General features: G+C 38.2%; 1 protein-coding gene across 1 annotated transcript in view; it reads left to right on the forward strand.

Annotated features, from left to right (window-relative positions):
- Positions 1 to 27,851, forward strand: part of ITGA8 (integrin subunit alpha 8) — a 216,940-nt gene that overhangs the window by 47,561 nt on the left and 141,528 nt on the right. Inside the window, 7 exon segments of the mRNA XM_027776251.1 lie at positions 1,623 to 1,684; positions 3,038 to 3,083; positions 7,075 to 7,200; positions 8,592 to 8,636; positions 14,116 to 14,159; positions 15,779 to 15,835; positions 19,484 to 19,536. Coding sequence (XP_027632052.1) covers positions 1,623 to 1,684; positions 3,038 to 3,083; positions 7,075 to 7,200; positions 8,592 to 8,636; positions 14,116 to 14,159; positions 15,779 to 15,835; positions 19,484 to 19,536 — 433 coding nt within the window.

Raw genomic sequence — 27,851 nt, forward strand, 5'->3', positions numbered from 1 at the left:
GGGACGCGAACCCCGGTCGACTACGTGGGAGTCCAGCGACATAGCCATTACGCTAACTGCTGGTTCCCTGTTTTGGTTATAATTTAAGAACATTAGAAAGTTGTAGAAAGTCTTAAAAATACAAGTTGCCAGTAGCAAATTCTTGATCCTAGTGTCATAGAGATTTTTGTTAACAATATCCCTGGCCAAAAAAAAAAAAAAAAGAGGAAAAGGGGCCAGCAGTTAGCGAAATGGCTATGAGGTGGGGCCCCCAGTAGTCAACCAGTTTGAGTCCCGGACCCGGTGGCTTAAACTCACACTGGGTGCCTGTGCATGCGTGCCCAAGATCCCAAGAGGAGAATAAATGAGAAGGGATTGTGGTGTGGCTATCCCCCCTGGGGGGTGATTTCTTGCTTTCTGTCTGTCTGTCTTTCCAGCAAGCACACGTGCCCTATAGCAAAAACCTCTAAAAAAAATATATATATATATCCCTGGAATCCACAGGTCAGCCTGTCTACAGTTCACAAAACCATCCAAGGAGATCTTACTGAACATTCAGTTAGCGAATTATATTGGACAAAATATCAGATAAGCCACTGAGAGAGTTTTCTCTTTCAGGAACACCAGCATTACGATGTCCATGGAAGATTAATTGGAACTAGATGTGCAATTTCCCAATTTACTTATCATCATAGTGTAATTCTAAATTAACTTGGTATTAAAGAGCGTGAAATGGCCAGCAGGGGTGGCACGATAGGAACACAGTGTTCCTTGATGCTGAAGCCACATGGGAAGGTCTCCACATTTACATCTCCAGGCCTCCCTGCACATGGCAGATGCATCCATGTGCACATGCTCATGATCCTGGCTGGCTGAGGCTGGGGGCGTATTGTGTGTGAATTGTTGAGGATGTCCCTCCCGCCATGGAAGAAATAAACACACTTTTTAAAAAAGAACACAAAAATTAAAATTCTGTTGGTGCCCCAGCAATGTTCACACAGGCATGCAGCTCTCCCTTTCTCTCAAGGCATCACCTGTTAGGAACGACAGGAATGGAGCCAGCAAGTGGCACGGTGGGTTGAGGCCCTGGCCTCCCATATGAACAACCACCATTGAGTCCTGGACCTGGCAGCTTGCTTTCTCACTTTCTCTTTCTCTCTGTGTCTCTCTCTTTTTCTCTGTCTCTCTCTGGTGAGCCTTATAGTGAATTAAAAAATAATAATTAAAAAAATAAAATAAATCAATCTTTTTTTTAAAAAAAAGCAATGACAGGTATTAACTGCCTTCACTTGGAACAAGCCGGCAAAGCAGAGGTACATTTCTGCCACAAGGAATTTGGGATATAGTCTAAAGATATAGATTTTATTTCTTCAAACCACATGAGTTATAAAACCCAATGTCATAACCCAAAGGGAGGTCATTCCTCAGAACTTACTACAGAATCACAGTGATGTTGGGGTAAGAAAATGGATGGAAGAAGGTTTAACAAATTACTTGAAATGCATTTTAAAAATAAATACAAAGCATATTAGTCATTTAAAATTAGAAGTCTATAAAAAATAAACAGTATATCCTGAATTGGTTCTAAAACTATATCTTAGGGGTGATGACTTTATAATATTTTTATATTTTGATCATTCTAGGCAATGCTGATCCTGAAGGCCAGGGTTACTGCCAAGCAGGATTTAGTCTGGATTTTTATAAGGTGAATTCTTTTATAGTTTCTAATATGTAATCTGTTTGATTTTTTTTAATATTCTCTGCCTGTCATTCCCACCCCACCCCCACGAACACCAACAACCAAAGAACTTCTAGGTAGATATCTAGGTTGCTTTGGCGGCTTGTTTAGTTTTTTCTGTTTGTGCTTTATTTTTAATCATCTTAATCTATGTGCATGACAACATATTAAAATTAATAGTGTGGAAATACTTATGCTGAAAATTAGTAATCTTCTTCCCATTCTTTGTGGCAATCATTGTGAAGTGAACTTCCCAAAATCTCAATAAAGAATGTACTTCTGAGCCAGTCACTGGCCTTGGTGGTTAAGGCAACTGGATCTCACATGGATGACAGCCTGGGTCAAGACCCAGACCTAGCAACTTAAAAAACACACTAGTTACATGTGTGCGCATGCCCAATATCCGGAAAGGAGGGAGAGACGGAGGAGAAGGGATTGCGGTGTGACCATCCCCCCTGCGGTCTGCTTTCTCACTCTCTTTCTCTCTCTCCCTCTCTGGTGAGCATATGCAACCCCCTGGCAAATTTTAAAAAGAGAGAGAGAGACAGAAACATGTTTCTAAAAATATCACAAGAATCTATAAATTGTTTTATCTCTCAGCTGTAACTGACTGATTGAATGTCATACTGTATTAAAATTCAGATATCCTTTCATAAAATTAAAATCAGATGTCTAGGAAGTGTGTAGGGGCAAATATTTGGTGGTTTTGAAAATATTACAAAAACTGTTCTCAACAGATGAACTGCTTCATCGTCTATCATTGTATTTATTACTCATTGCTTTTTTGTTTTGTTTCCACTAAAAATTAAAGATGCAGGGTATGGAACTGGAAGTGGACAAGAAAATGTTTATATTTGCTAACCAGGGACTTTTGCTTTGTCTTCTGAGAAGGCAATGTGTTTGTGAATGCATGAAGGAAATAAGCGTTGATACAACCTTGAAATACATTGGAACAGAATTTTCTTTTCATCACCAAAGCTCAAAAGCCCATGTCTGCTCAACTGCACAGTGAAAAAAACCTGTTGAAATTTTGCTTACCAGGGGCAATGTCAAAAAACTGTTTTTATGTATTTTCAAGGGAGAGAGTTCAACTTACCTAATTGAGGCAAATTAAAATTGTTTAATATAACAATACAATAAACGAAAGCAAAACGGGGAAAAAATGACCTGGAGGCTTCAGATATAAGGGCCTCTTTTTAAAATTGCTTTTTTATGTGTACCAAATTGTGAGAGCAATGCTTATTAGCAATGATTTATCGCCCTTTTATAATGTTCAGTGTTTCTTTTCCAATGGTTGCCATTGCTGTTTCTGTTTTATAGAATGGAGACCTTATAGTGGGAGGACCTGGAAGTTTTTACTGGCAAGGTATGTTCTGTGAGCAGAGAAGAAAAACCTGTTTATTATTGCTAACAGGAGACAAAACAGAAGCACAGCAAATGTTACATTTTAATTACATTAATTTTATAACCCTGTTCATAATTACTCAAACCAAGCATCATTGTAATTTGTATTTTGCTATATAAATGATATTTTAAGGTACTCTTGCAACTTAATAATTCATTTCTCCACCCAGGATTATTGAGGCTCTGTCAGCCTTTGTGATGGACACTGGGTATAAAATAAAGACATTGTTCTTACAGTCATAAAGCTTCATATCTGGACAACAATTTAGGCACTAGTCTGATATTTATACAGTTCCTGAGAAACTCCAACCATGATGTGATGGGAGATCCAGGGTACCTGCATACAAGCGTGTTTTGTACTCCAACCCTGAGCTGACAGGGACCTAAATACAAGCTGTGCTACAGAGTCGTGAACCTAGGTGCAGGGATGACTTGTAATTCTTCTAAAGGGGGCTGCCACGGGCAGCAGCTGCCCACATTCGGAGTCAAGCAATTCTTTTTTTAGGGAGAGGTGTTTTTTATTTTTATTTTTTTTCGCTATAGGACATGTGCGCTCGCCAGACAGAGAGAGACATAGAGACAGAAAGCAAGAAATCATCCCCTGGGGGGATGGTCACGCCGCAATCCCTTCTCCTCCATTCTCCTCTCAGGATCTTGGGCACACATGCACATGTGCCCGGCGTGAGTATTAAGCCACCGGGTCTGGGACGCGAACCGCAGTTGACTTCGTGGGAGTCCAGCGACATAGCCATTATGCTAACTGATGGTTCCCAAGCAATTCTTTTTTCATTTAAAAAGTTTTTTACAATTCTTTATTTATTACTATTATCATTATTTTTTATTTGACCAGAGAGAGATGGAGAGATAGAGAGAGGGAAAGTGAGAAAGCAAGCTGCCCAGGTCTGGGACTTGAACCGTGGTCAGCCATGCAGGCATCCAGCATCTTAACCACCACGCCACCTGAATCAAGCAATTCTGACTTGAGATTGGGACCATGGTAGGAGTTCCATAGATGAGAAGAGGAGGGACATAAAGGAGTGCAGTACAGATGAGATGGAGGAAAAGTGGGCTGACTCTTAGAGTCAGAAAGGAGGGAAGGAGGAGTGGGATGGGATGGCCCCACCCTCCACAGAGAGTAAAGTAAGCAGTTTTGTCTTTGTCCTACAAACACTGGGAGACTCCTGGTGAATTTTAAAAGTTTCAATATGGCTGGCCCTAGCTAGAGTAAGAAGGTACTGTTTTCCTGAGAGTAAAAGGAAGCCATTGGAGAATTTTAAGCATGGGATGCTATGATCAAATGCATGTTTTGGAGGGAAAAAAAGAAATCACTTTGGCTGTAATATAAACAATAGATTAGAAGTTGATCAAAGTGAAATACATGGAGTCTTCATAAAAGTCATGGAAAATGCATTTTACAAAAAAACTATGGATGGATTTTTTAAGTTTTTACACCAAAATAAATCCAGCTAATTCCATTTTCCCATAAACTCTTTGAAGGCCTCTCTTTTTAACAAACTAGTTATAAGATTGTTAGATAGTTGTAAAGTAATTATAATATTTATAAGATAAACTAGCTATTTAAGGTTCAGGGAAAGATGTTTGTTTTTTTAGAGTAGTGATAGTATAGATGGGGGGAAAAAGGAGACATTCAAGAGATATTTTGGAAAAAAAAGAAACAGTCTAACTGATGGACTGGTATATATTGGGGTGAGAGAATTGGGGATGTCAAAAATGTGTTTCTAATTATGCAACTGAATGCTTGTAGGTCTGTACTACTCACTGAGGTCGAGAACACTGGGAATGAAGAGGTTGGGGGGATTGGAGAAGAAAGACGATGAGTTTGCTTTTTGTTGAGTATGAAAGTATTTGGGTATCTAAGTGTTTTCACAGAAATATTTAGATATATGAGCTTAAGTTCAGCAAAGGTATCTGGGGTGAACAAAATTTTTCATCATTTGCACATTGGCAAGAACTGAAACCATGGGTATGGATGGAGTATCTAAAAAGAATACAGAAGTAGCCAGAAGATGGCATAATGGTTATATTGCTGGACTTCCATGTAGTTGACCACAGTTCGAGTCCTGGACCCAGTGGCTTAAAACTCATGTGGGCCATGTATGTGTGCTCAAAATCCCAAGAGGCAACTGGAGGAGAAGGGATCGCAATGTGGCCATCCCCTCAGAGGGTGATTTCTAGCTTTCTGTCTGTCTGTCTCTCTCTCTCTCTCTCTCTCTCTCAGGTGAGTGTACATGCCCTACGGCAAACATTTCTCTAAAAAATTAAAAACAATATAGACAGAAGTTTGGCTGTAGGATAGAGTAGAATCTGAGACAAACAGACAAATGAATGATTGAGAGAAAAAAAATTTTTAAGTGGGAGAGACCTGATCATGTTTAAAAGTCTATGCGGAAGATCCAGGAGAGATGAATTTATGATAAAAATTTATATGAAATTACTATTAAGCTAATTCATATATCTGCACTTATGAACATCAATAATTAATGTCTAGTCTCTGAAACTGTTTTGTGAACTGAAACACAATGTATTTTATACAGGTGATATAAAATAAAAATTATATTTAAAAGATTTCCTTGTAATTTGCTTGGTAATCTCACAATTCATTCTGTTTCTTAGGTTCAGAAAACATGCCTGATACAAACGATTTGCTGATAAAGCATTAGTCTGAGCTAGAAAATTTAAAACTTTATTAAAACCTAATATTGTGTTTATAGACACAGCTAGTAGAAATAAACAAAGGCAGGGTAGATGTGGGAAGAAGGGAAAGATATAGCTTTAACCCAGAGAAAACTGGCAAATTCTACAGATATTACTCATAAACTCGTGTAAATACCATTGTTTTGTTATCAGAACAGTCATTTCGGTCCCAGTCCCTTGGAAATATTTATGACCTGGTCTGGTAGTTTTATTCTTTTATAGACTTCAAATAGAAAGACTGTGGGAATTATGTGTGAATTCCTAGTGAATAATTTGGCATTAAAATTAGTGTTAAATGGTAGCCTTTTCAAAGCATTTCTCCAGTTTTTCACCCAAGAACATGAGATTTCACTTTTGCTTTAGATGTCCATAATAAATATGGGCATGGATAGAAAATTGTGGTGGAAAAATTACTAGCTGTTTTTTACTTGTTCATTCCAATACAATCATATTTCAAGATTCCCAAAAGTGCCTTTACTTGGATGAGATTAGCCGAAGTTCTTATCATGTTGGTGCCACTAGTCCCTGTTTTGCTGAATTTCTCCATCTCTCTGGGCCTGGTTGCTTCTTACTAATGTCTTAATTTTATGTTTTATATATATATATATATATTTTAGCCTAAAAGGTCAATGTTTCAAAGATCATGTAATTCCTTCTGTTAACTTGGCTGATATGTTTTATAATCTATTAATAATTTAATTTAGATCCAATTCATCTCTATACAGAGTTTTATTAGAATGCCAAGGAGACTTTGGTTGTAATGTCAGACTGTGCATCCTACTAGCAAAACCATATGACCTTAAAGAATGTTTGCAAGCTCTTCAAGCCTCAGTTTCCCCACCTGTAAAAAGCTGTATTTGGTTGGTTGATTCTGAAACTTTCTTCTAGCTAGAACATTGTAGAGTAAAAACTAATCGCATAAATTTTGCCTGCAAGTGCCTTTGCTCTTAGATATTTTCACCACTTGGAGATGGAGGAAGTACAATATGTACCTTGAAAACAGCAGGAAGGCAGATAAAATACTGTAGTTTATCTCTAGTCTTCTGTCAGAACGAAGAGCTCTACCCAGCTATAGCCATCTTCTTCTTTTCAGGACTATGGTAGGCAGGAAATTGTAACATAAAAAATGGAAGCAGTTCCACTACAGTTTCCAAAGGAGTGGTGTGGTCCTGTGTCTGCTGAGGTAGGACCTGCCTCTTGGATTCATTCAGTTAATGTACTAATTTGTTTCCACACAGGCCAGGTGATCACTGCCAGTATTGCAGATATCATTGCAAATTACTCATTCAAGGACATTCTACGGAAACTGGCTGGAGAAAAGCAGACAGAAGTGGCTCCAGCTTCTTACGATGACAGTTACCTCGGTAAGGGCCATTGCTCAAGATATTTGTGATATTGCAAAAGACAAGCTTATTCATTGTAGGTGCACATTTTATCCCTGGCTTATTTCATGTTATTTGGCATCTTGTGAAAATGTTCTTTTCATATGCATTTAGCATGGATTCTTCATTTCTTTTCTTTTTAAACAGAACCATTTTTTCAGCCATGACATATTGGAGTGGCTATTCTGTAGGCTTGACGTGCAGCCTCCTGTGCATGTCCGAGGTGCCATGTATTAGCAGGGCTGACCCCAGAGCTGCAGGGGCACCAAGCTAGTAGCTCCCACCAGTTTCTAGCTCAGCACCAAGAAAAGTTCCAGTTGCTAGAACGTTCTCAAATTTTGTTACATACAAACACACATATCATTTCACCTCTACTGTTTCCCACTGTTGTATCCTAGTGGCATTTTGCTTGCTTGATGAATTTGAAAAAAAAATAAAGAAGAAGAAATTGTAGCTATGTTCCTTCAGTGCAGGTGACACCTGACTTTAGCACAAAGTGAAATAGGTGGAAAACCATCACTAAAGGAATTAGGAGGTAGGCCCGGTTGGTGAGCAGAAATAGGAAGACTTGAGCACGAAGGAGATCTTTCAGTTATGCCTCATCTTCAGGAATCAGTAGATCTTAAAATGCAAATGATGCCGCTTACACTTAAAAGTGGATTATGAAGCATTTATGCTTTAAAATGAAACTCAAAATCTGATTTACTGACTGTGTTAAGATGGTAATGAGGGGTGTGACAGATATAGGGTCAACTTTTATATTCCAAGGTGTGTAAAAGATTAGAGTATTGAAGGACCTCAGTTGGACTGGTCAGACTTTGATAGGCACAGTGAAATGAGTAATGGTGGCATAGCAGTGATGCTTGGAGATGCTGAAGCCTCATGGGACAGTTCTGGGTTCACGTGCATGTGATCCTAGCTGGCAGAGGCTGGGGGCGGATCATGCCATGAAGACACTGTTGTGGGTAATTTTCTCTCTCTCTCTTTTTCTCTCTCTCTCTCTGTTTCTGTCTCTCTTTCTGATCCTCTCCCTCTCATGGAAAAATATAAATACGTAAATCAAAACCAAAAAATCAGTAATAGCTGATCTATTATGCTTCCAGGACTTGGTATAAAAAAGTTCTTGTTGGTGTAATGAATTTTTTCCCTTTATAGATTCTTTAACTTACTTTATTGGGTCGTCAGAAAAGTCATGACACATTCGTACATAGAAGAACAGAAAAGTACGTCATGACTTTTCTGACGACCCAATAAAATGTTTGTAGGGATTTCTGAATGAAGCAGTAGTTTTGGGTTTTGCTTTGCTTTAGCTTTAACTCATGTGTTAGTTAAGTCATCAAGTGTGATTAGCTTGTTTCCTTTCTTTAAAACAGGGTACTCGGTTGCTGCTGGGGAATTTACTGGGGACTCTCAGCAAGGTGAGAGACATCATTGAATTTAAGTCATTTGTAAAGCATGGGGAAAAGGTAGAATGGCATACAAAGTCCTTTTATAAATATGATTTCCTTTGCAACACAAAAACATATAGAAATGGAGTATCAGAATGTATATGGTAATATTTTGCAGGAAAAATATATACTTTGGTGCAGTATTTTATTTTTAACTCTCAAAAATATTACATAAGAATCAGTATTAATCTTTATAAAGTCCAGTTAAGCAACGAAAATCTTGAGTAGTACTTCTATATTATGAATATAAAATATATAGGTGATTAAACTGGCAGACAAAAAACCTTTCTATTAGAGAGATTGAATTCAAGAAATTAAGATCTCTTTAATTTCTAGAATTTTATATTAGACATGATCAAAACTATGTTCCCCACCTGACGTCAGTCCAACATCCCGACATTATTTCCATTTCTTCCTTTGGACGAGCCCAAGCCTAAAATAACATAATGGGCAAATTTCTATTCTCGTGCATACTTCTTAACTCTGTCTTCTATGCATAGCTTTGACTGTCATCTGTTTTCAATCCTCTAATCTTATATCACTCCCATCTTCCATGCTTCCAATAGCCAAATGCTATTTTTATTTTCTAGGCTAATTTCAAATATCATCTTTTCCAGAAATTCCAGAAATTCTTTAGCTTCCTTCTATAAACCCTGAACCATCTCGTTTTTCTCTCTCCTAAGGTCCTTCCATTTATTTACTTGTCAAACATTTCTTGGGTACCTACCATATGCCAGGCTTTGTGCTCAGTTTTGAGCATGCAGAGGTAAACTCATGGTTCTTAATCATAAAGTTTATCATCTACAGGGGCTGATAGACATTATATAATGAATATAAAATACCTTCGTAAAAACTGTGATAAATGATAAGATAAAGTTCTTAGAGTAAGGGAAGCTTTAAAGAGGCAACATTTGAATAGAACCTGAAACAATGAAGGGTATGACAGACATAAGGTCAACTTTTATATTCCAAGGTGTGCAAAAGATTAGAGTATTCAAAGACCTCAGCTGGACTGGCCAGACTTTGCTATTTGCAGTGAAATGAGATTGGATTAGAAAAAGGAGACAGGCATGATCATGCCGGATCTTGGTTATAGAAATTATTCTGGACTCTATTTAAAATTTGGGAGAGAAATCATGAAAAGATTAAGCAGAGTAATCTTTTTAGTAAATATAGGTCAGTTTTGCTGAAAGGAAAGGAAAGGAAAGGGAAAGGAAAGGGAAGGGAAGGGATGGGACACAGAAAAGGAAAGGGGAAAGGAAATCATTCATACTGGTTGCTTCATGTAGATTTGGTTGGGGAAGGTAGGGAGCAGTGATGTTATAGGTAGTACTTTTGAGTTCATATCTAGCTTCTTGAAGACAAGATTCATGTATTGTCCCTATTATTTTTCCCTTACAAAGACTAGCCTGTATTTTGCTCATAATAGACTCATACAGGAGATAGAAATAGGCTGAACCTTTGGGGTTAAGATATACATCGAAACAAGTTATGACTTCACTGATTGTATTCCCTGGGACATGACAACCTCTCTGGTTCTCATTTGCTCATCTTTTTTAATTAAAACAATTTTTTTAAAGAGAGATTTTTGTTATGGGATGTGTATGCTTGCCAGAGAAAAAGAAAGTGAAGAAATCACCCTCTGGGGGGATGGCTATGCTGCAATCCCTTTTCCTCCAGTCTCCTGTTGGGATTTTGGGCACACACGCACACACACAGATGCCTAGTGTGAGTTGTAAGATGTCAGGTCCAGGACTCGAACTGCAGTCAACTATGTAGGAGTCCATTACAACTATGTAGACATAAACATTACACTACCTGCTGGTTCCATCATTTGCTCATCTTTAAATGAGTCTAACACTACCTAACTCAAAAGATTGTTGTGGGGCTCTATTTTTGAACCTGACATGCTGCACCTTCCCTCCTGGGGCTGTGGATGAACCATCCATGCTTCCGTCTAAGGCTCAGCACTCGCTTTGTGGATCTCATTGTCTCTCATAGCTCACAGATGATATCTCATGTCCATTTTCCCACTCTTTGGGATCTTTCCCTCTAATATACAAGGGTACTACTATTTCTCTCATGTTAAAATCAAACAAATTTTAAAAACTAAAATCCCTTATCTCACCTCCCCTCTCTGCTCCTTCAAAAGAGCCATCCTTCTTTGTCCATGTGCTCTGTTTGACAGTCCTGGCCTCTCCTTCCTTTTTCTTTCTTCTTCTTCTTCTTTTTTAAAATTTATTAACACATATGTATAAGGAGAAAGCCAATAAAATGGACTTTACTATTTAAAAACTGATGTAAAACAATAACTAAATTTTGTAAAACAGTTTAAATTGTGATTACAAACTTAATATGTTGGATTTTTTTTTGAGTTTGTTTTTTAAGAGAGATTTTTTGTTGTAAGGTGCATGAGCTCACCAGAGAGAGCCAGAGAGACTCAGAGAGACAGAAAGTGAGAAATCACCCTCCAAGGGGCAATGGCCATGCTGCTATTCCTTTTCCTCCATTCTCCTCTTGGGATTTTGGACATGCATGTGCACCAGGTGTGTTTTAAAACATTGGGTCTGGGACTGGAACTGTTGTTGAATATGTGGGAGTCCAGCAATGTAACCATTACACCATCTTCTGGTCCCTTTCTTTCTCTTAAATGCACTGCTGGGATTCTACTGCTCTACCAAGGCAGCTCTTGTCAACCAAGTCTCCTCCAAGTAGCACCTCTTCCTTGACTCTCAGGAGTGTTTGACAGAATGGATCCCTCCTCATTTGTTCACTTTGCTTTCCAGATGCTGTGAGCTCTTTCATTTCTCTCACCTCAGTGGAGTGTCCCAGGGTTAAATGCTTGTCCTGTGTCTTTACTGTTTGAGTTCTCTTGGTAACCTCATTCAATCTTATTTGTATTTGTTTAGCTTAGACTGAATTCTCGACTGTCTTTCTCTATTTGAAAAGCTATCCCAAATTTAATGTGTTAGTAATGGAACACCTGTCCTTGCTACTGAAATGTGTGCTTCCCTCCATCATCATCCTCTCAGGCGCAATGTTAGTGGCAATGACCTCTTCCCAGTTGTTCCAGCACAAAACCCTGTAAGTCAGCATCGGAACATATCTTACTCACACATCCCATACCCAATCCATAAGTAAATTCTGTCAAGTCAACTCTCGAAAATCAACCCAAATATGGCCACTTCTCACCTGTTCAGCTTCTCCTCAGACCCAAACTTCCATCATTTCTCACCTACATTATTGCAACAGCTTCCTTCCTAAACAGGTGCCCCTTCTTTTACCTTGTCCTCTTATAGTTTATCCTAAATTGAGCAGCCAAAGTGTTCCTTTAGAAGTAGAACTCATATCTAGGCTGACCCTGTGGCCAGGTGGTTAAGGGAGCCAGATCTCTCATGGATTACCATGTATTTCGAATCCTGGTCCTGGTATCTTGTGTATGCATACTCAAAAATCCCAATAGGAGCCTCATGGATTACCATGTATTTTGAATCCTGGTCCTGGTATCTTGTGTGTATGCATACTCAAAAATCCCAATAGGAGGGAGAGACGGAGGAGAAGGAATTGCAGAATAACAATGCCTCATGGAAGGGAAGTTGCTTTCTCCTCTCCCTCTCTTTCTCTGTCTGTCTCTGGTGAGTTCATGGGCCTTTTGACAAAACAATAATAATAATAAGAAGAAGAGGAATAGTAATGATGAGAATTAAACAGAAGTCAGATCATTTAACTTCTTAGTGCTCAGTGACTTCTCAACTCATTCAGCAATAGAATCTCAGCCTTTGAACGACCTAAAAGACTCTATTCATTTGCCCCCTGATTAATTCAACCTCATATATTCCTTTACTCTCACTCCCTTTATTTAAGCCACCCAAGGCTTGTTGCTATTTTTTTTTACTATTCTAGACACACTCCTACCTCGGGGCCTTTGCACTTGCTGTTCTTTTTGACTAGAACATACATTTCTCAGACTCCACAATATTTATTTCCTCCCTTTCTTTAATCTTTGCTCCAATGCTACCTTCTCCTAAGGCCCTCCCTGATGACCTTAATAAGTTGTAATTCCTTTCCCATCCTACCTTCAGGCCTGTACCAGTCTACTACTTAGTTTTTCCCTTCTCTACTTATCCTATTCTATTAGACCATTCAATTAATATTTTTTTTAAAAAATTGACTGCTTCTTTCAACTAAAGCATAAATTCCATGAGAACATGGACTTTTTAATAAACTTTGCCAGAGGATACATGCATTCGTCAGAGAATGACAAAGAGAGAGAGAGAAAGGGAAAGTAAGAAAGCACCCCCTCAAGGGTTGGTCACACTGCAACCCCTTCCCCATTTCTCTTTCTAGGGTTTTGCACATAGGTACACCCATACCTGGTATGTTTCTCAAGTCGTTGGGTCTGGAACTCAAACTGCAGTCAGTCCTGTAGGATCCTGCCGCCTTAAGAGAGCATGGAATTTTATCTGTTCAGTGCTGTATCTTATGGTCTCTATAAATATTTGTTTACTGAATGAGTGAATGTATTACTGAAATGTCCAATATGTAGCCCCACACAGATTGTCTCTGGTTGGTAAGGCTAACAGTGTCAGCACTTCACCCTGTTACAGCACAGCACAGTGACACAGTCAGTGCTAGAATTGGAAGGCAAGAAACTTGGATAGCAGGGGAATCTCTTCTGAGCCCTTTCTTCTTTAAATTACATTACATTTATACCCCAATGGGGCAAGTTAGTCTAGACTTACAGAAATAATACTTGGGAAGATCTTTGATAAACAGCTATTTCAACTCCACTATAATATTACAGATTACTGAGAAAGAATAAGTTCAGTGACTCATCCCAGGCATATGGTAGACCCAAGACTAGAACCATTGTTTTCCGAACCTAGAACCAGGCCGCTGTCCATTGGAATATGCCGCCCCTCACCCCAACTGAATTCTATCCCTATCTCTACAACTAAAGCTTCCTTCCTGGGGTACCATTGGCCACCAGGGTTGCCTCCTGCTGCTACCAGAAAACAGTTCCAAGAGGCCAGACCTGTGAAATTTATGACGTATGGCTTTCCTTGAGGTAACCAAAATGACTTCAGCATGTTATGACAGGATTGTCCTGTTTATACTACTACAAAAGATGCTGTAATAGTGGCAGCTGGAAAATCACCATGAGAGGGTTAACTTCCAGATCACACGCAGACCTGGAAGCCAGGCTGATGTTTTCAAGGCAGAAATACGTGGAGATTGATGTGGAAGAGAGCTAGATTGCAAAGGATGATTTTTGTTCTCTCATTTTCTATTGTGTATGAACGAAGTAAATATAAAACCCTGACTTCAAACTTCCAACCCTCTGCATGATTGCTACTCATTTAAAAAGCACCTTTTTACCACTTCTTTGTTATAAGGCTTTAAAAACACAAATAGAATTACCCTTCTAAATGACTATTTTTATCCTCAGAATTGGTAGCTGGAGTTCCCAGAGGGGCACAGAATTTTGGATATGTGAGTACTGAGAATGCATGGAGCATATGTTCTTATATATGCAAGACGTATTTCCTTTTATATAACTTTTAAAGTCTTAACATTTCCTTTAATACTGCACTCCTCCCACTGATTCATACTGTTTGCTTACTGAAAAGGAAGACAAGCCAGTGTGGTTAGATATATTCTGATCCACGTGCAGGACCAGCTGCATAATTTATGAGGCATGGTATGAAATGAAAATGCAGGCCTCCTTCTGCAAAAATTGGACAGCCGTGGTGACACTGTGATAACCAATGCTCTGGACACTACGGCCACCTCGGATTCAAGTTCCAAGGTCTCCCTGTACATGTTGGGTACACATGCACGTGTTCAGGATCCTGGAGGGTTGAAACTAGGGGTGAATCACAGAGTAGAGATCTTTTGGGGGGTACCTCTCTTTTGCTCTCTCTTTGTTTCTTAAGGAAGAAATAAACTTTTAAAAACTTATTAAAAATTTCAGGATGGAGACAACAGAGCATTGAACGGGTGGAACTCACATGTGCATAGGGCTCTGTGTGACTGCATAGAGCACACACCCATGAACTCAGCCTGTCTGTGTACATGGTCTAGGAATAACTGTGGAGGACACCATGGTGAATGTGCCTCTTCTGCTAGATATAATGACCTCAATTGCTACCTCACCAGTGTATTAGTTTCCTATCACTGCCATGACATGGAACTACAAACTGGGTGGCTTAAAGCCACAGAAATTTATGCTCTCACACTTCTGGAGGCCCGGAGTCTGAAATCAAGGTGTGAGCAGGTCACCCTCCCTCTGAAGCTCTTAGGGAAGGATTCTCCTGGCCCTTTCTAGTGTCTGGTGGCTCCTAGCATTCCTTGGATTGTGGCCGCATCATTCTGATCGCTGCCTCTGTCTTCACATGGCCTTCTCTCTTTCATGTCTATGAGTTTCCTGTCCTCTTTTTATAAGAACATGAGTCATTGGATTTAGGGCCTACCCAGGATGGTCTCATTCTGAGATCCTGAACTTGTATCATCTGCAAAAATCCCACTTACAAAGAAGGTCACATCCAGGGGCTGTGGGTAGACATGAATTAGACAAGCCCATTAAAACTAGTTAATGAAATTAGGAAAAGAAAATAGGTTTTAGAAAAAGAAAAACATGCATTTTAAATCTTTATCTTCTAAAAAAATATCTAGAAAATGCATATTTTTAGAACTGTGATCAGCTGAATAGAAATACTTTTGCTAATTGGATTGCATTTTAAAGTCTAATTTTTTTAAAAGCCACATGATCAACTCTTATAATAGCATAAGCATAGAGGTAAATTTAGATTTAAAAATCTTATTAAACAAACCAACTGATCATCAGATTAACTGTTCACAGTGTTCTTATTTCTCTACTGCAGAGTAGTAAACATACATTTTGTCAGAAAAATATCTCAGACTTAACCATAAATAAAAAGCTTAATTAGCTTTTTATAGAGATCTTTTTGTGGACTTGCATTTTTGTTTAATGTATAGCAACCATTTCTCACTCTTCACAAAAAAATTTTGAACAACTTTATCTGCATTTTTTAAACAAGGTCTCCAATTCTATGTCAAATGATGTACCTATCTAATTTCTATTATTTCAGGTTTCAATCATAAACTCTACAGATATGACTTTTATTCAGAATTTCACTGGTGAACAGGTAAAGTTGTTTCAATGTAAAATAATGATAATTGTATCACTCTGTGCTTATAATATACAATAATATTCATATCACTTACTCGCTCATTCAGTAAGTATTTAGCAAGCAATTACCATGTACTCATTACTGGTGTAGGTGCTGGGGATATGACAGAGTATCTGCTACAAGATCCTGGTTCTCATGCAGCTGGGGATAGAGGGTAGCAGAACGGGACAGTTAATTAACAGACAAATAAATGCTTATGATAATTTCAGATAGCAATAATGGTATAAGAAAAATAAAACAGAGTTAAATATTGTGGGAAGGGTGGTCTTGGATTGGGGTGGTCAGGACAGTTTATGGGGTAGCAACGGCTGAGAGGTAAATGGCAAGATAGAGCCAATTATGCCCTCTGGTCCAAGCATTCCAGGTTCGGAGCAGTGAAGGCTTTCAAAGGGGAACCAGCAGGGCAAGACCAAGGAGCAGCCACAGGAGCTTATCCAAGGAAGGCCACAGGGGCTTAAGCAAGCTAGAGAGGGGATAAGAGCTGAGGGTAGAGGGTGCTGGGGTTTGGGGTTTCATGGGCTGCTCTGACCCTTTTGGGGACCATAAACTTTGTGTTGAGTGCAGTGAGAAGCACATTTGTATTGACATGAATTATCTTTCTTTTTTTTTTTTTTTTTTAGAGATTTTTGCTATAGGGCATGTGCACTCACTAGAGAGATAGAGAGAGTCAAAGAGAGAAATCATCATTAGGGGGATGGCCACACCATGCCATAATCCCTTCTCTTCATTCTCCTTTCAGCATTTTGGGCATGTATGCACATGCTTCCAGTATGAGTTTCAAGCCTCTGGGTGTGGGCCTTGAAATGTATTTGGTCATGTGGGAGTCCAGCAACTGAACAACTATGCCACCTGCTGGTCCTGGCATGAACTTTCTAATAGTGAAATATTGGGTTGTCTGGAAAGTTATGACACATTTTTGCATAGAAAAACAAAAATACATCATGACTTTCTTGATAACCTAATAAATGGGGCCGACAGATGGTATAGTGGCCAAGCCACTGGACTCCCACATGGCAGACCACAATTTGAGTCCCAGACCAAGTGGCTTGAAACTCTGGGTGCATGTGCATGTGTGCCAAAACCCCAAGAAAGAATGGGAGAGAAGGGATTGTAGCATGGCTATCCCCCTCCACCCCCCAGGTGAGGATCTCATTTCAAAACCCCAAGAAAGAAAGAATGGGAGAGAAGGGATTGTAGCATGGCTATCCCCCCCCTCCCCAGGTGAGGATCTCATTTTTCCTCTCTCTCTCTCTCTCTAGTGAGTGCATGTACCCTATGGCAAACACCTGAGAGAGAGAGAGAGAGAGAGAGAGAAATACCTCCCTGTACTGATCTAAGATACGGGGATGAGGTCATTATAGACAGGGCTGGTATCAGCAGTGGACAGATTTTCAGTTCCCACTGTGCCACTTGTGAACCATGGGAACTGAAAATGACTTCCTAGCACATAATAATTCCCGAAGACATGTTAGTTCCCTTCTACCCTGTTTCTTTTTTCCTTCCTTTGGATTAAACAAAAACCACTAAATTCCCATGTGCCACTAAATCTTCTATAGGTTGAGATACATGCAAACACATGTGCTTACAATGATCATAAACTGCGGCTTATCTATATTAGTAATATTTAGATTCCTAGACTCCATGTTTAAATATGGGATGAATATAAGCTCAATGAACTCCTTGTGTTTAGAGCTCTTATATAAATATTTGAAATGTATTTACAAACAGAACTATAAATGTAATTTAAAATTAAATATAAACAAACTGAGAAAACGATATATTTAAAATTCACTACATTAATTTAATTTGAATAGAAAATGCTGCTTTGCCATTTATGGAGAGATGAAAGAGAAATGGATTGTGTTATGACCATGCCCTATTGGGAGGTGCTTTTCCCCAATCTTTCTCTCTCTCTTTCTCTCTCTCTCTCTCCCTCTCTCTCTCCCCCTCTCTCCCTGCTTTTCTATCTTGTGAGTTCATGTACTCTCTGGCAATTAAAAAATAATTAGCAGGAGACCAGCAGATGGCATAGCGGTTACATCACTGGACTCCCATGTAGTCGACCACTATTCAAGTCCTGGCTTAAAATTCACACTGGGTGCATCCACATGTGTGCCCAAGATCCCAAGAGAAGAATGGAGGAGAAGGGACTGTGTTGTGACCATCTCCCCTGGGAGGTGATTTCTTGCTTTCTGTCTTTTCAGTGAGTGCTTGTACCCTGTAGCAAAAATCTCCAAATAATAATAATAATGATTAGCAGATGTGACCAAACTGCTGTGGCATGGTGGTAATGTAAGTGCCCTGTGAGATTGGAAGCCACATGCTAAAAAGGAGTTCAGATCCCCAGATCAGCCTGAAAACACACCCGGTTTATACACAAGCTCTCAGGGTCCTGAGCAATGGGAGGGCTGGGAAAAGGGATCACAGCATGAGGCCCTGTCGAGAGTGCTCCTCTCCCTCTGCCTCCTCTCCCTCTCTTGCACATGTATGCACATGCCCACATTTTATATCACACAAAATTTAATTAAATTAATAAATTGGTAGATGATAGGAGGCTAAGTGAGCTAAAATACTGGATGGCAAACCATGGACACAAAATTGGCAAACTGAAACTATGGCGCAAATCTGAAAATAGGATAAATCCTGAAAAACTAAGTTAAAAAAACAAAAACTACAGAGGAAAAATGTGGGATAATTATGGTACACTACTTACATTCATGGAAAAGATGTAGGGGCCTCCACTGACTGTGCGTCCAATATAAATTGGTACTGAGATGTGGGTTTTCCTCAAATATAATCTGTTTTTACATTTTAATAATAGAAAAAGGATCAGCCAGTGGCATGGTGGTTAAGGCAGCTGGATCCCACATGGCCAACTGCATGTTCAAGTTCCATTCCTGGCAACTTGAAGAACATGACAGGCACATAGGCATGCACGTCAAGAATCGGGAGAGGAGAATGAAAAAGATGGCTTTGCCGCATGGCTGTCGCCCCCTCGGGAGTGCTTTCTCACTTTCCCTCTTTCTTTCTGTCTCTCTGGCAAGTGCACTCACCCTATAGCAAAACAATTTTAAATAACAACAACAATAATAGGAAGAGCCCAAAGTAGAAAGCATAAGTCTTACTTAACTCTTCTGCTGTCAGAGCATTCATGGCTATCATCCATTCTTTGGTACCACACGTAGAACTTCTGAGAAAGAGGCCAGATGGCAAGCAATTTGAACATTTTTTCATATGAACTTCATATGGAAGTGGAGTTAGATTTACTCTGTGAAATTAAAAATTGCAGAACTAGATGGGTTAAAGGACCAGAATGGCAACATTTAGCAAAGGATACTTCTAATAATTTGGTCTAAAAATGGAATGGGTTGATTATTGAATGTCTTCAGAGGATATGTGAGCAGACAACAGGGTTATTGTGGAGAACTTTGTTCATCATGTCAGAGAATAGGTTAAATAACTCAAAATTCTGTCCACTTCCAAGAGTCTATAATTTTAAGTGCAAAATGTGATGCAATGGAATAAATCTTTTAGGAATATTTGAGAGGTCACTATAAAAATGACTCAACACAAAATATGACATTTTATGGATTTCTTTTGCAGATGGCATCTTACTTTGGATATACTGTTGTAGTATCAGATGTTAACAATGATGGGTAAGTTTATAAGACCCTCCATACTCACTATGTTTTATATCCCACATTAAGATGTTACATTTTTCCTTCATAAAATACTTCTTTCCATACTTCCTTAATGAGAGAGAGACTCTCTTAACTTTTCTTTTTTGAGGGGAGGGGTTTAGGATAAGGCCATACATCTATTAAAGAATTCTCTGTCATTCTGCTTTATGTTTTATATATTTACTGAGGCTTTCCACATTTACCACTTCTAGGAGACAGCTATCTTATTGTTTTATTTGTACTTTCATGAAGTGAATATTCTTTGGCCATTCAAAATCCATAGCCACTGAGTAATTTTTTCAGCTGTCTCTCTTCACTCCTAGGGTTTTTCCCCTAGCATATGATACATTCATAAAGCATTATAATAAAGTTTGGAATAAACAGTCTAGTGACTTTTGGTTGTTTTTCAACCATATTATTTCAAAAGTTTATTTTAAAATTAAATGACAAACACCTCTTTAATTTTTTAAAATGGCAGATAAATTAACATCATTAAATAAGAAAAACATTTGGTTGAGATATACCAATTATCCATTCACAATTACTGTTGGAATATCTACTATGTGCTAGGCATTCTTCTTGGTGCCCAGAACATAAAAATGAGTAAGACAGTCCAGCATCTCTGCTCTCATGAAATCTACAACTCTGTAGAAAGTCAGTCTCTGAAGAAACCTTACTATGATCTAGTATCTGTGCTAAGTACTTTGGCTGCATCTTTGATAGACATTTTCTGGGATGTTTATATGACCAGAAATGTACTTTATGTGTTTTATCATTGTATGTTATTGGAGATAAATTGAGTAAGTTTGGTAATGTTTGGAAAAATGCCTTTTTATTGCTCTTTCATTGAGCATATTTCTTGATACTCTAATATGCTCTGGCAAGCACTATCCTAGGTACTGGGATATAAAAAAATAAAAATATAAAAGAACAAAATAGAAATGCCTAGCTTCATGAAGATTATACTAGAGTCGGGAGGAAGAAGTACAGACCAAAAAAAAAAAAAAAAAAAAAAAAGTCGGGAGGTAGGAGTACAGACAAAAAAAAAAAAAAAAAAAACAAGTATGTTAGGTGGTGATTAAAAACTGGAGAAAAAAAGAAGAACTGAAAACAACCAAGATTTCCTTTATTAGGTGAATGGATAAATAATCTGAGATACAGTCAAACAATGGGATTTTATTAAGTACTCAAAAGAAATAAGCTGTCAAGTCATAAAAAGGCATGGATAGGAGTACAGACAAAAAAAAAAAAAAAAAAAACAAGTATGTTAGGTGGTGATTAAAAACTGGAGAAAAAAAGAAGAACTGAAAACAACCAAGATTTCCTTTATTAGGTGAATGGATAAATAATCTGAGATACAGTCAAACAATGGGATTTTATTAAGTACTCAAAAGAAATAAGCTGTCAAGTCATAAAAAGGCATGGAGGAATCTTAAGTGCATATTACTAAGTGGAAGAAGCCAGTCCCAAAAGGCTACATATTGTATACTTCCAACTCTATGGCATTCTGGAAAAGGTAAAGCCATGCAAGGGTTCATTAGAGAGACAGAAGGAGGAATAGGTGGAATACAGAGGATTTTTAGGAAAGTAAAACTATTCTGTTATGGTTATGGTAGACACATGCCATTATACATTTGTTAAAACCCACAGAATGTGCAACACCAAGAGTATCTCAGTGTAAACTGTGGACTTTGGATGGTAATGATGAATGAATGGAAAGTCATTGATTGTAGTAAGTGCCCCACCCTGGTTAGGAGTACAATGGTAGGGGAGCCTCACAGATGGGGAGGGTGGGTAATGTGAGAACTCTATACTTTCTGCTCCAATGTGCTTTGAATCTAAAGCTACTCTAAAAAATAAAGTCTACAAATTAGATTTTTAAAAAATAAACTGAAGGGAGGTAAAAAATATTGTGAGGGATGCAATTTCAAATTGGGTGGATGGAGAAGGCCTTGGTAATAGGATTACAAATGAAGAAAGACCAAAAGGAGGTGAGGGACAAGCCATGATAATCTATAGTGGAGGATTGTTCCTAGCATATTCAAGGAATAGCAAAAAGGTATAGAGAGTTAACAATGTGGAGCTACATCCTAAAGAAGTACAGGCCACTGTGTATACTCCAAACTGCTATATACAGTGCCACACAGACTCTGCTATAGACTAAAAGGAGTCTGTTTCCAAGAAGGACACAGCATGTGAGTCATGGAAGATCCCAAGTGAGGGAGTGTTTTGCTAGGACTTTGGTGTTAGTAGGTGTGCTCTGTCTGCCTGATCCAGATGGCCCTGACACCTTCTGGGAGCCTAGTGCTTGTCCAAGAGGTAGGACCACAGCAATAGTGGAGCAGAATACAAGTATTTGCCTTCTGCATATATTGTGAAGGTATTGTCGGGTGATAGTCTTGTCCTGAAAGATGTTAACTTAAAATTAGATTGCTGGAACCAGCAGTTAGCATAATGGCTATGTCATTGGACTCCTATGTAGTCGACCATGGTTCGTGTCCTGGACCCGGTGACTTAAAATTCACGCCTGGCGCATGTGCGTGCATGTCCAAGATCCTGAGAAGAGAACGGAGGAGAAGGGATTGCGGTGTGGCCTTCCCCCCTGGGGGGTGATTTCTCACTTTCTATCTCTCTGTCTCTCTCTGTCTGGCGAGCGCACGCGCCCTATAGCAAAAACCTCTCAAAAAAAAAAAGATTTAAAATTAGATTGCTTTAATCTTCAATCATCTGAGTTGTGAAGAGAAAGTAACCCTTAGGACCAGTGTTCAATATTTCCATTTTGGATCCATTCTAGTTGTTATCAAAGCCTTCTAGTAATTTAGAAAGAAAATAGCTGAAGAACTTGAAGCCAAAGCATGGTATGCAGACCAGATTTAGTAAACCCATTTTACAGTGAAAACAAAAATTCCCACTTTCATATATGCATAGACACATCTTTCAGCAGACACACAACGAGCACAAGAGCTTTCCCTCTGGGCAACATAAACTTTTTATAAGTCCCAGATTCACTCCATGTGTTCCTTTCCATCGGCCATTCCCATTATGAATCCTTACAAGTTTTCCCAGATTTCACAATATGCCCTGCAGGGCACTCTCCTTCCTGGAAACATGGTTATTCTAGTCCATAGCAAAATTTTGTGACAATGTTTATAGTACATGGTTTTTCCCCACCATGTTAAGAAAAAAAGAAAACTTATGAGAGAAGGATCTTGTTGGTTTTCTGCTGATCAAAACAACATGGTGGTAACAGACATAGAATTTTAAAGTGATAATGTGTTCTTTCTTGATGTTCTTAAACATTGCTATGCACACCATATTTTATTAGATAATATTTTTTGAGTTCTTTAGACTTTATTGAAGAATAAGTCCAGTAATTTGATACTGCTATTTTTGATGACTCTTCCTGTGGTGAAGGGCCCATAGATTCTTAGTCTGTACGCAATTTGCTGTTTTTAATTACTTAGATGCTATGTGAATTCAAGGTGCCATTATAAATGAGCATGACCTGGAAACAATTGAAACTGGTCAAAGGAAAATCCCAAATAAAGATACACAACTCATGGGACCAGCAGATAGCATGGAGGTAAAGGTATTAGACTCCCACATGGCTGGCCATGGTTCAAGACCTGGACATGGTGGCTTAAAAATCACACCAGGTGTGTGTGTGTGTGTGTGTGTGTGCATGCTCAAAATCCAGGAGGAGAACAGAGCAGAAAGGATTGCAGTGTGGCTGTTTCCTACCTAGGGGGTGATTTCTCACTTTCCCTCTCTCTTTCTCTGGCAAGCACACATACCCTATGGCAAAACCCCCCAAAAAAAACCCCAAAAAAACAAAAAAACAACAAACAACAAACAAACAAACAAAACTAAAGAGAAGTCAGACTGTAGTAATGTTGATATATATATATATATATATAGTAGTCAGAGAAGTCATGATGTACTTTTTCTATTCAAAAATGTGTCTTGACTTTTCTGACAACCCAATAGTATATATCCTTCTCAACCTTTTAACTAAGATCAAGTGTATATAGTATATACACAGTTGAAAAAAATCACTTGACTTGGTGATTATTTATAGTTTAAAAATGGGAACACCTCCAAATAGACATACCCATAGTTAGGGGATTGAAGCAAACTTCTTTTTCCAGCCAAGAGATAATTGAGTTCCACTGGGCATGAGGCTACCTAGCAAACATTCTTCAAAAGCACATATCTTTTATATTCACTGTGTAACAAAAGCAAAATCCTGGCAAATGCTCCAAAATCTCAATATCAGGGAAAATGATAGTGTCATTAAGTGACGTGACCTATTGGTTATTTTTTTTTAAGGCTTTTGTTTGTTAGTTTTTGGTTGTTGTTGTTGCCATTGGGCTTGTGTGCTCATTAGAAAGATAGAGACAGTGAGAGGAAAAATGAGATATACCCCCGATGGGCTATGGCTATGCCACAGATCAGTCTATCTGTTCTTCTCCTGGGTGGACACACACACATGCACTCAACATGAGTTCTAAGCTGCTGGGTTTAAGACTTGAACTACCATTGGCCATGTGGAAATCCAGTGCCTTATTCACCATGCCACCTAGAGGCACCTAAATATTTTTTTATTAAGAAAAATCTCCAGTATTTTCAATAAAATCCCAAAGTTTAGACCATAGAGTTGTGTGCATGCTGGTTGGTGGCTGATATTGTCAAATATGTAATAGTTTTGAAAATATAAACAAGCTGATGAAATTAGTTTGTTTAGTTGTCTTAAGATAGCCAGTAGTACAAAGTGTAAACTTTGCTGGAAATTTCTGCACAAAATTGTTAACAACAAATGAAGGTGGTATTCTCCATCTTATGCCTAAGCAAGCAAATCTCTTTTATCTCCCCCCATGGTTTTTGAACCTTTTAGTACTTATACTATTTCAGGGATTCCCAGAATTGTTATTTAATTCACTGGATATTTTCCATACTCCTATTATTTCTAGCTTCTGTGGAGCTAAAAGGAGCTAAATTTAAGTAGGCTTTTAGTGGGACCAGCAGATGATATAATGGTTATGTCGCTGGACTTCCACATAGTCAATCATGGTTCAAGTTCCAGACCTGGCACTTAACACTCACATCAGGTGTGTGTGTATGTGTGCCCACAATCCTGAGAGGAGAATGGAGAAGGGAATGTGGTATGGTCATTCCCCCTGAGGGTGATTTCTTGCTTTCTGTCTCTATCTCTCCAGCTAGCAAGCACATGGACTCTATAGCAAAAATCTCTCTCTTAAAAAAATAAAAGTTCTTAGCAGTTTGTTAAATTAAAAGTGATTTAGACAAAAAAAAATCTTTTTGAGTGGTTATGTTTTTATTCTAGATTTACTCTAAGTATCTTTATTCTATGGGACAGTCAATATGACTGAGTTAGGTAGAAAATTAAAACATAAAGTGGTTGTAAAACTAATTTCTTTAATTTAATGGGTATGTTTTACTAGTTCTTGCTATCATAAAACAAGTAGGTTGATTAAATATAAACCCTACTATAAAGTCTACTAATCTATGTTCTTTTTTATTTTTATTTATTTATTTATTTTATAGTGTTTTTTTATTTTTTTTATTTTATTTATTTATTTTTATTATAGCACACATGCACTCACTGGAGAGAGACAGATGGAGAGAAAGAAAGAGAAATCAACTCCCAGGGGGCATGGCCATGCTGTAGTCCCTTCTCCTCCCGTCTCCTCTGGGGATTTTAGACATGCATGCACATGTGCCCAAAGTGATTTTCAAGCCACCAGGTCCAGGAGGCAAACTGTGCCTTCTGCCAGGTAGGATGCAACACCTTAACCTCTATGTCACGTGCTCGCCCTAATCTGAGTTCTTTTAATAAGTAATTAACTCCATCCTGAATATTAGCCATGGTCATTAGCGTACAAAATATACTGCTTGGAACAAAGAAACATATGTCAACATATAAGCTTATATGTTGACATATTAAGATCATTTGGCTGCAGAGTACTTAAATTCTGATTGTCCATATTGGATGTTCTCATTGGTAGGTTCTCTCACTTTCTTTGTCACTATAGTTATGCTTTGTTTTTATGGAAAATATTGGTAATGTTCTGCCTCCAAATGTGATATTAAGGCTTTCATTGTATTAAATGAACAGAGTGGATTTAGAACAACAATAAATAAATAAATAAATAAAACCTAAGTGAATGCTACAGAGATTTAAAGAAAGCTGTTCTTAAATATTTGATATTATAGATAGAATGAAATTTTATACATCCTACTTTTATGAAATGCCTTTATTTTGTTAGATTTCATCCATACTACCAATATGACCCAAACACAGAAAATGTTTTCTAGAAAAAATCACGTTAACATTCTCTATTGTTCTTTTTGAGATTAAAACATTTATTTTTAAAATCTCTCTATATGGGACCAGCAGTTAGTGTAATGGCTATGTCGCTGGACTCCCACATAGTTGACTGCGGTTCAAGTCCCAGACCTGGCGGCTTGAACTCACGCCAGGCACTTGTGTGTGTGTACCCAAGATCCCAAGAGGAGAATGGAGGAGAGGAGATTGAGGCGTGGCCATCCCCCCTGGGGGGTGATTTCTTGCTTTCTGTCTTTCTGGCGAGCAAATGCGCCCTATAGCGAAACCCTCTCAAAAAAAAAAAACTCTCTATATATACACATTTATCTATATGTGTGTGTAGATATATATATATAAATATAAAACATACACACATATTATATACATATATACACACACACACATATATATATAATACACACACACACACACACACACACACACACACCACACCTTAGAAGGGCATCTAGCCTGTTACACATTTATCACAACATAAATGAAAATCATTTTTATTAATAAATGTTTGAACTTTAATTGAGCTGGGTGTATCTCAAAAAATGGGCTTGACGAATACATTTTGAAATAGCTTAATGGTATATACAGCCTACTGCAATGAATTTTCAACTATTTTTTGCCTGTCATTCATAACTAGAAATACATTGGACATTGCAATCCAGCAAATGTATGCACATGTACATACACATGTGTGTGTATCCACGCACACATGCACCTCAAATAAAAGTTTCACAGAACAATGTTTACCACTATACATAATGCATTTATTCTATTTTCTATTGTATTCTATTTTATTCTTTAAAAGCTGATCAAGACTCCTTAACAATCCACAGATGGGTTGCAAATCATGATTTTAAAAACACACACACACACACACACACACACACACACAGTGACTCAGAACTGCTATTGCTCATATAAAATAACATTTACACTAAATGCAACATATTTTACATGGTGCATGTACCAATTGAATCCAAGTAAGTTATTGTCTCAGTGCTGAGAACATAATTATAAATTAAGAACAAATGTTGTTTCTCTTTTTGGAGTTTTAAACATTTTGAGAGACTTATAGTTAAGTATCAAGGGAACTATATTTCTAAGAAAATAAATCAGTGCTGCCATTTACTCCTGGAATCCAAGGATTCTGTGGATGTGCTAGTCTTTCACAATGATAGGTCTAACAATTTTCCATTTCTAGTACTCAGTGTTGGCAGTGAGAAATGTATCAAACCAACTGTGTCAGTCTCAGGTCATGCTCATGCCCTTAGGGACCAATTATACAGCTTTGCTCCTTCCCCATAGAATGAGAAAATAGCCCTGCTAAAATCTGCAACAAATGATGTGTGACTTTATTTTTTTTTTATAGACCACAGATTAGTTTATTTTTAACACCCATCATGCCATGAATTCATAGGGAATAGGTTCCAGTAGCTCAGGCTCCTTTCCATTGGTTCTCACAAAGTGTGCTTCTCTGGGTGGAGCAGGCTGGTGCTTTAGTTGAACCCAGGTACCTTTCTCTTTGGCTTCTTTCTTTTTCTGGTCATTTTCCTTCACACGTTTTAGGAAGCTATCTCTGCTCTTAGAATGTTTAATATGCTCAATATGCACATTGATTCTCTTGGCAAGAATCTTGCTCTTAACTTGTTTGTTCACAACAATGCCAACAGCATGCTGGGTAACACTGTAGACTCTTCCAGTTTTGCCATGGTAACATTTGTAGGACATTCCTTTTTGAACAGTACCCATTCCTTTAATGTCTACAATATCACCTTTCTTGTCGATTCGCATATATGTCACCAAAGGAACAACTCCATGTTTTCTTAAAGGCCTAGAGAACATATATCGGGTGACTCTCCTCGTCATTTTGGTTAATTATTGGAAGATGGTGGTTCCGGCCAAAAGGACAATGTGTGACTTTAGATGTCTT

The sequence above is a fragment of the Tupaia chinensis genome, unplaced genomic scaffold (assembly GCF_000334495.1).
Source record: "Tupaia chinensis unplaced genomic scaffold, TupChi_1.0 Scaffold000647_1, whole genome shotgun sequence".
Taxonomy (NCBI): domain Eukaryota; kingdom Metazoa; phylum Chordata; class Mammalia; order Scandentia; family Tupaiidae; genus Tupaia; species Tupaia belangeri.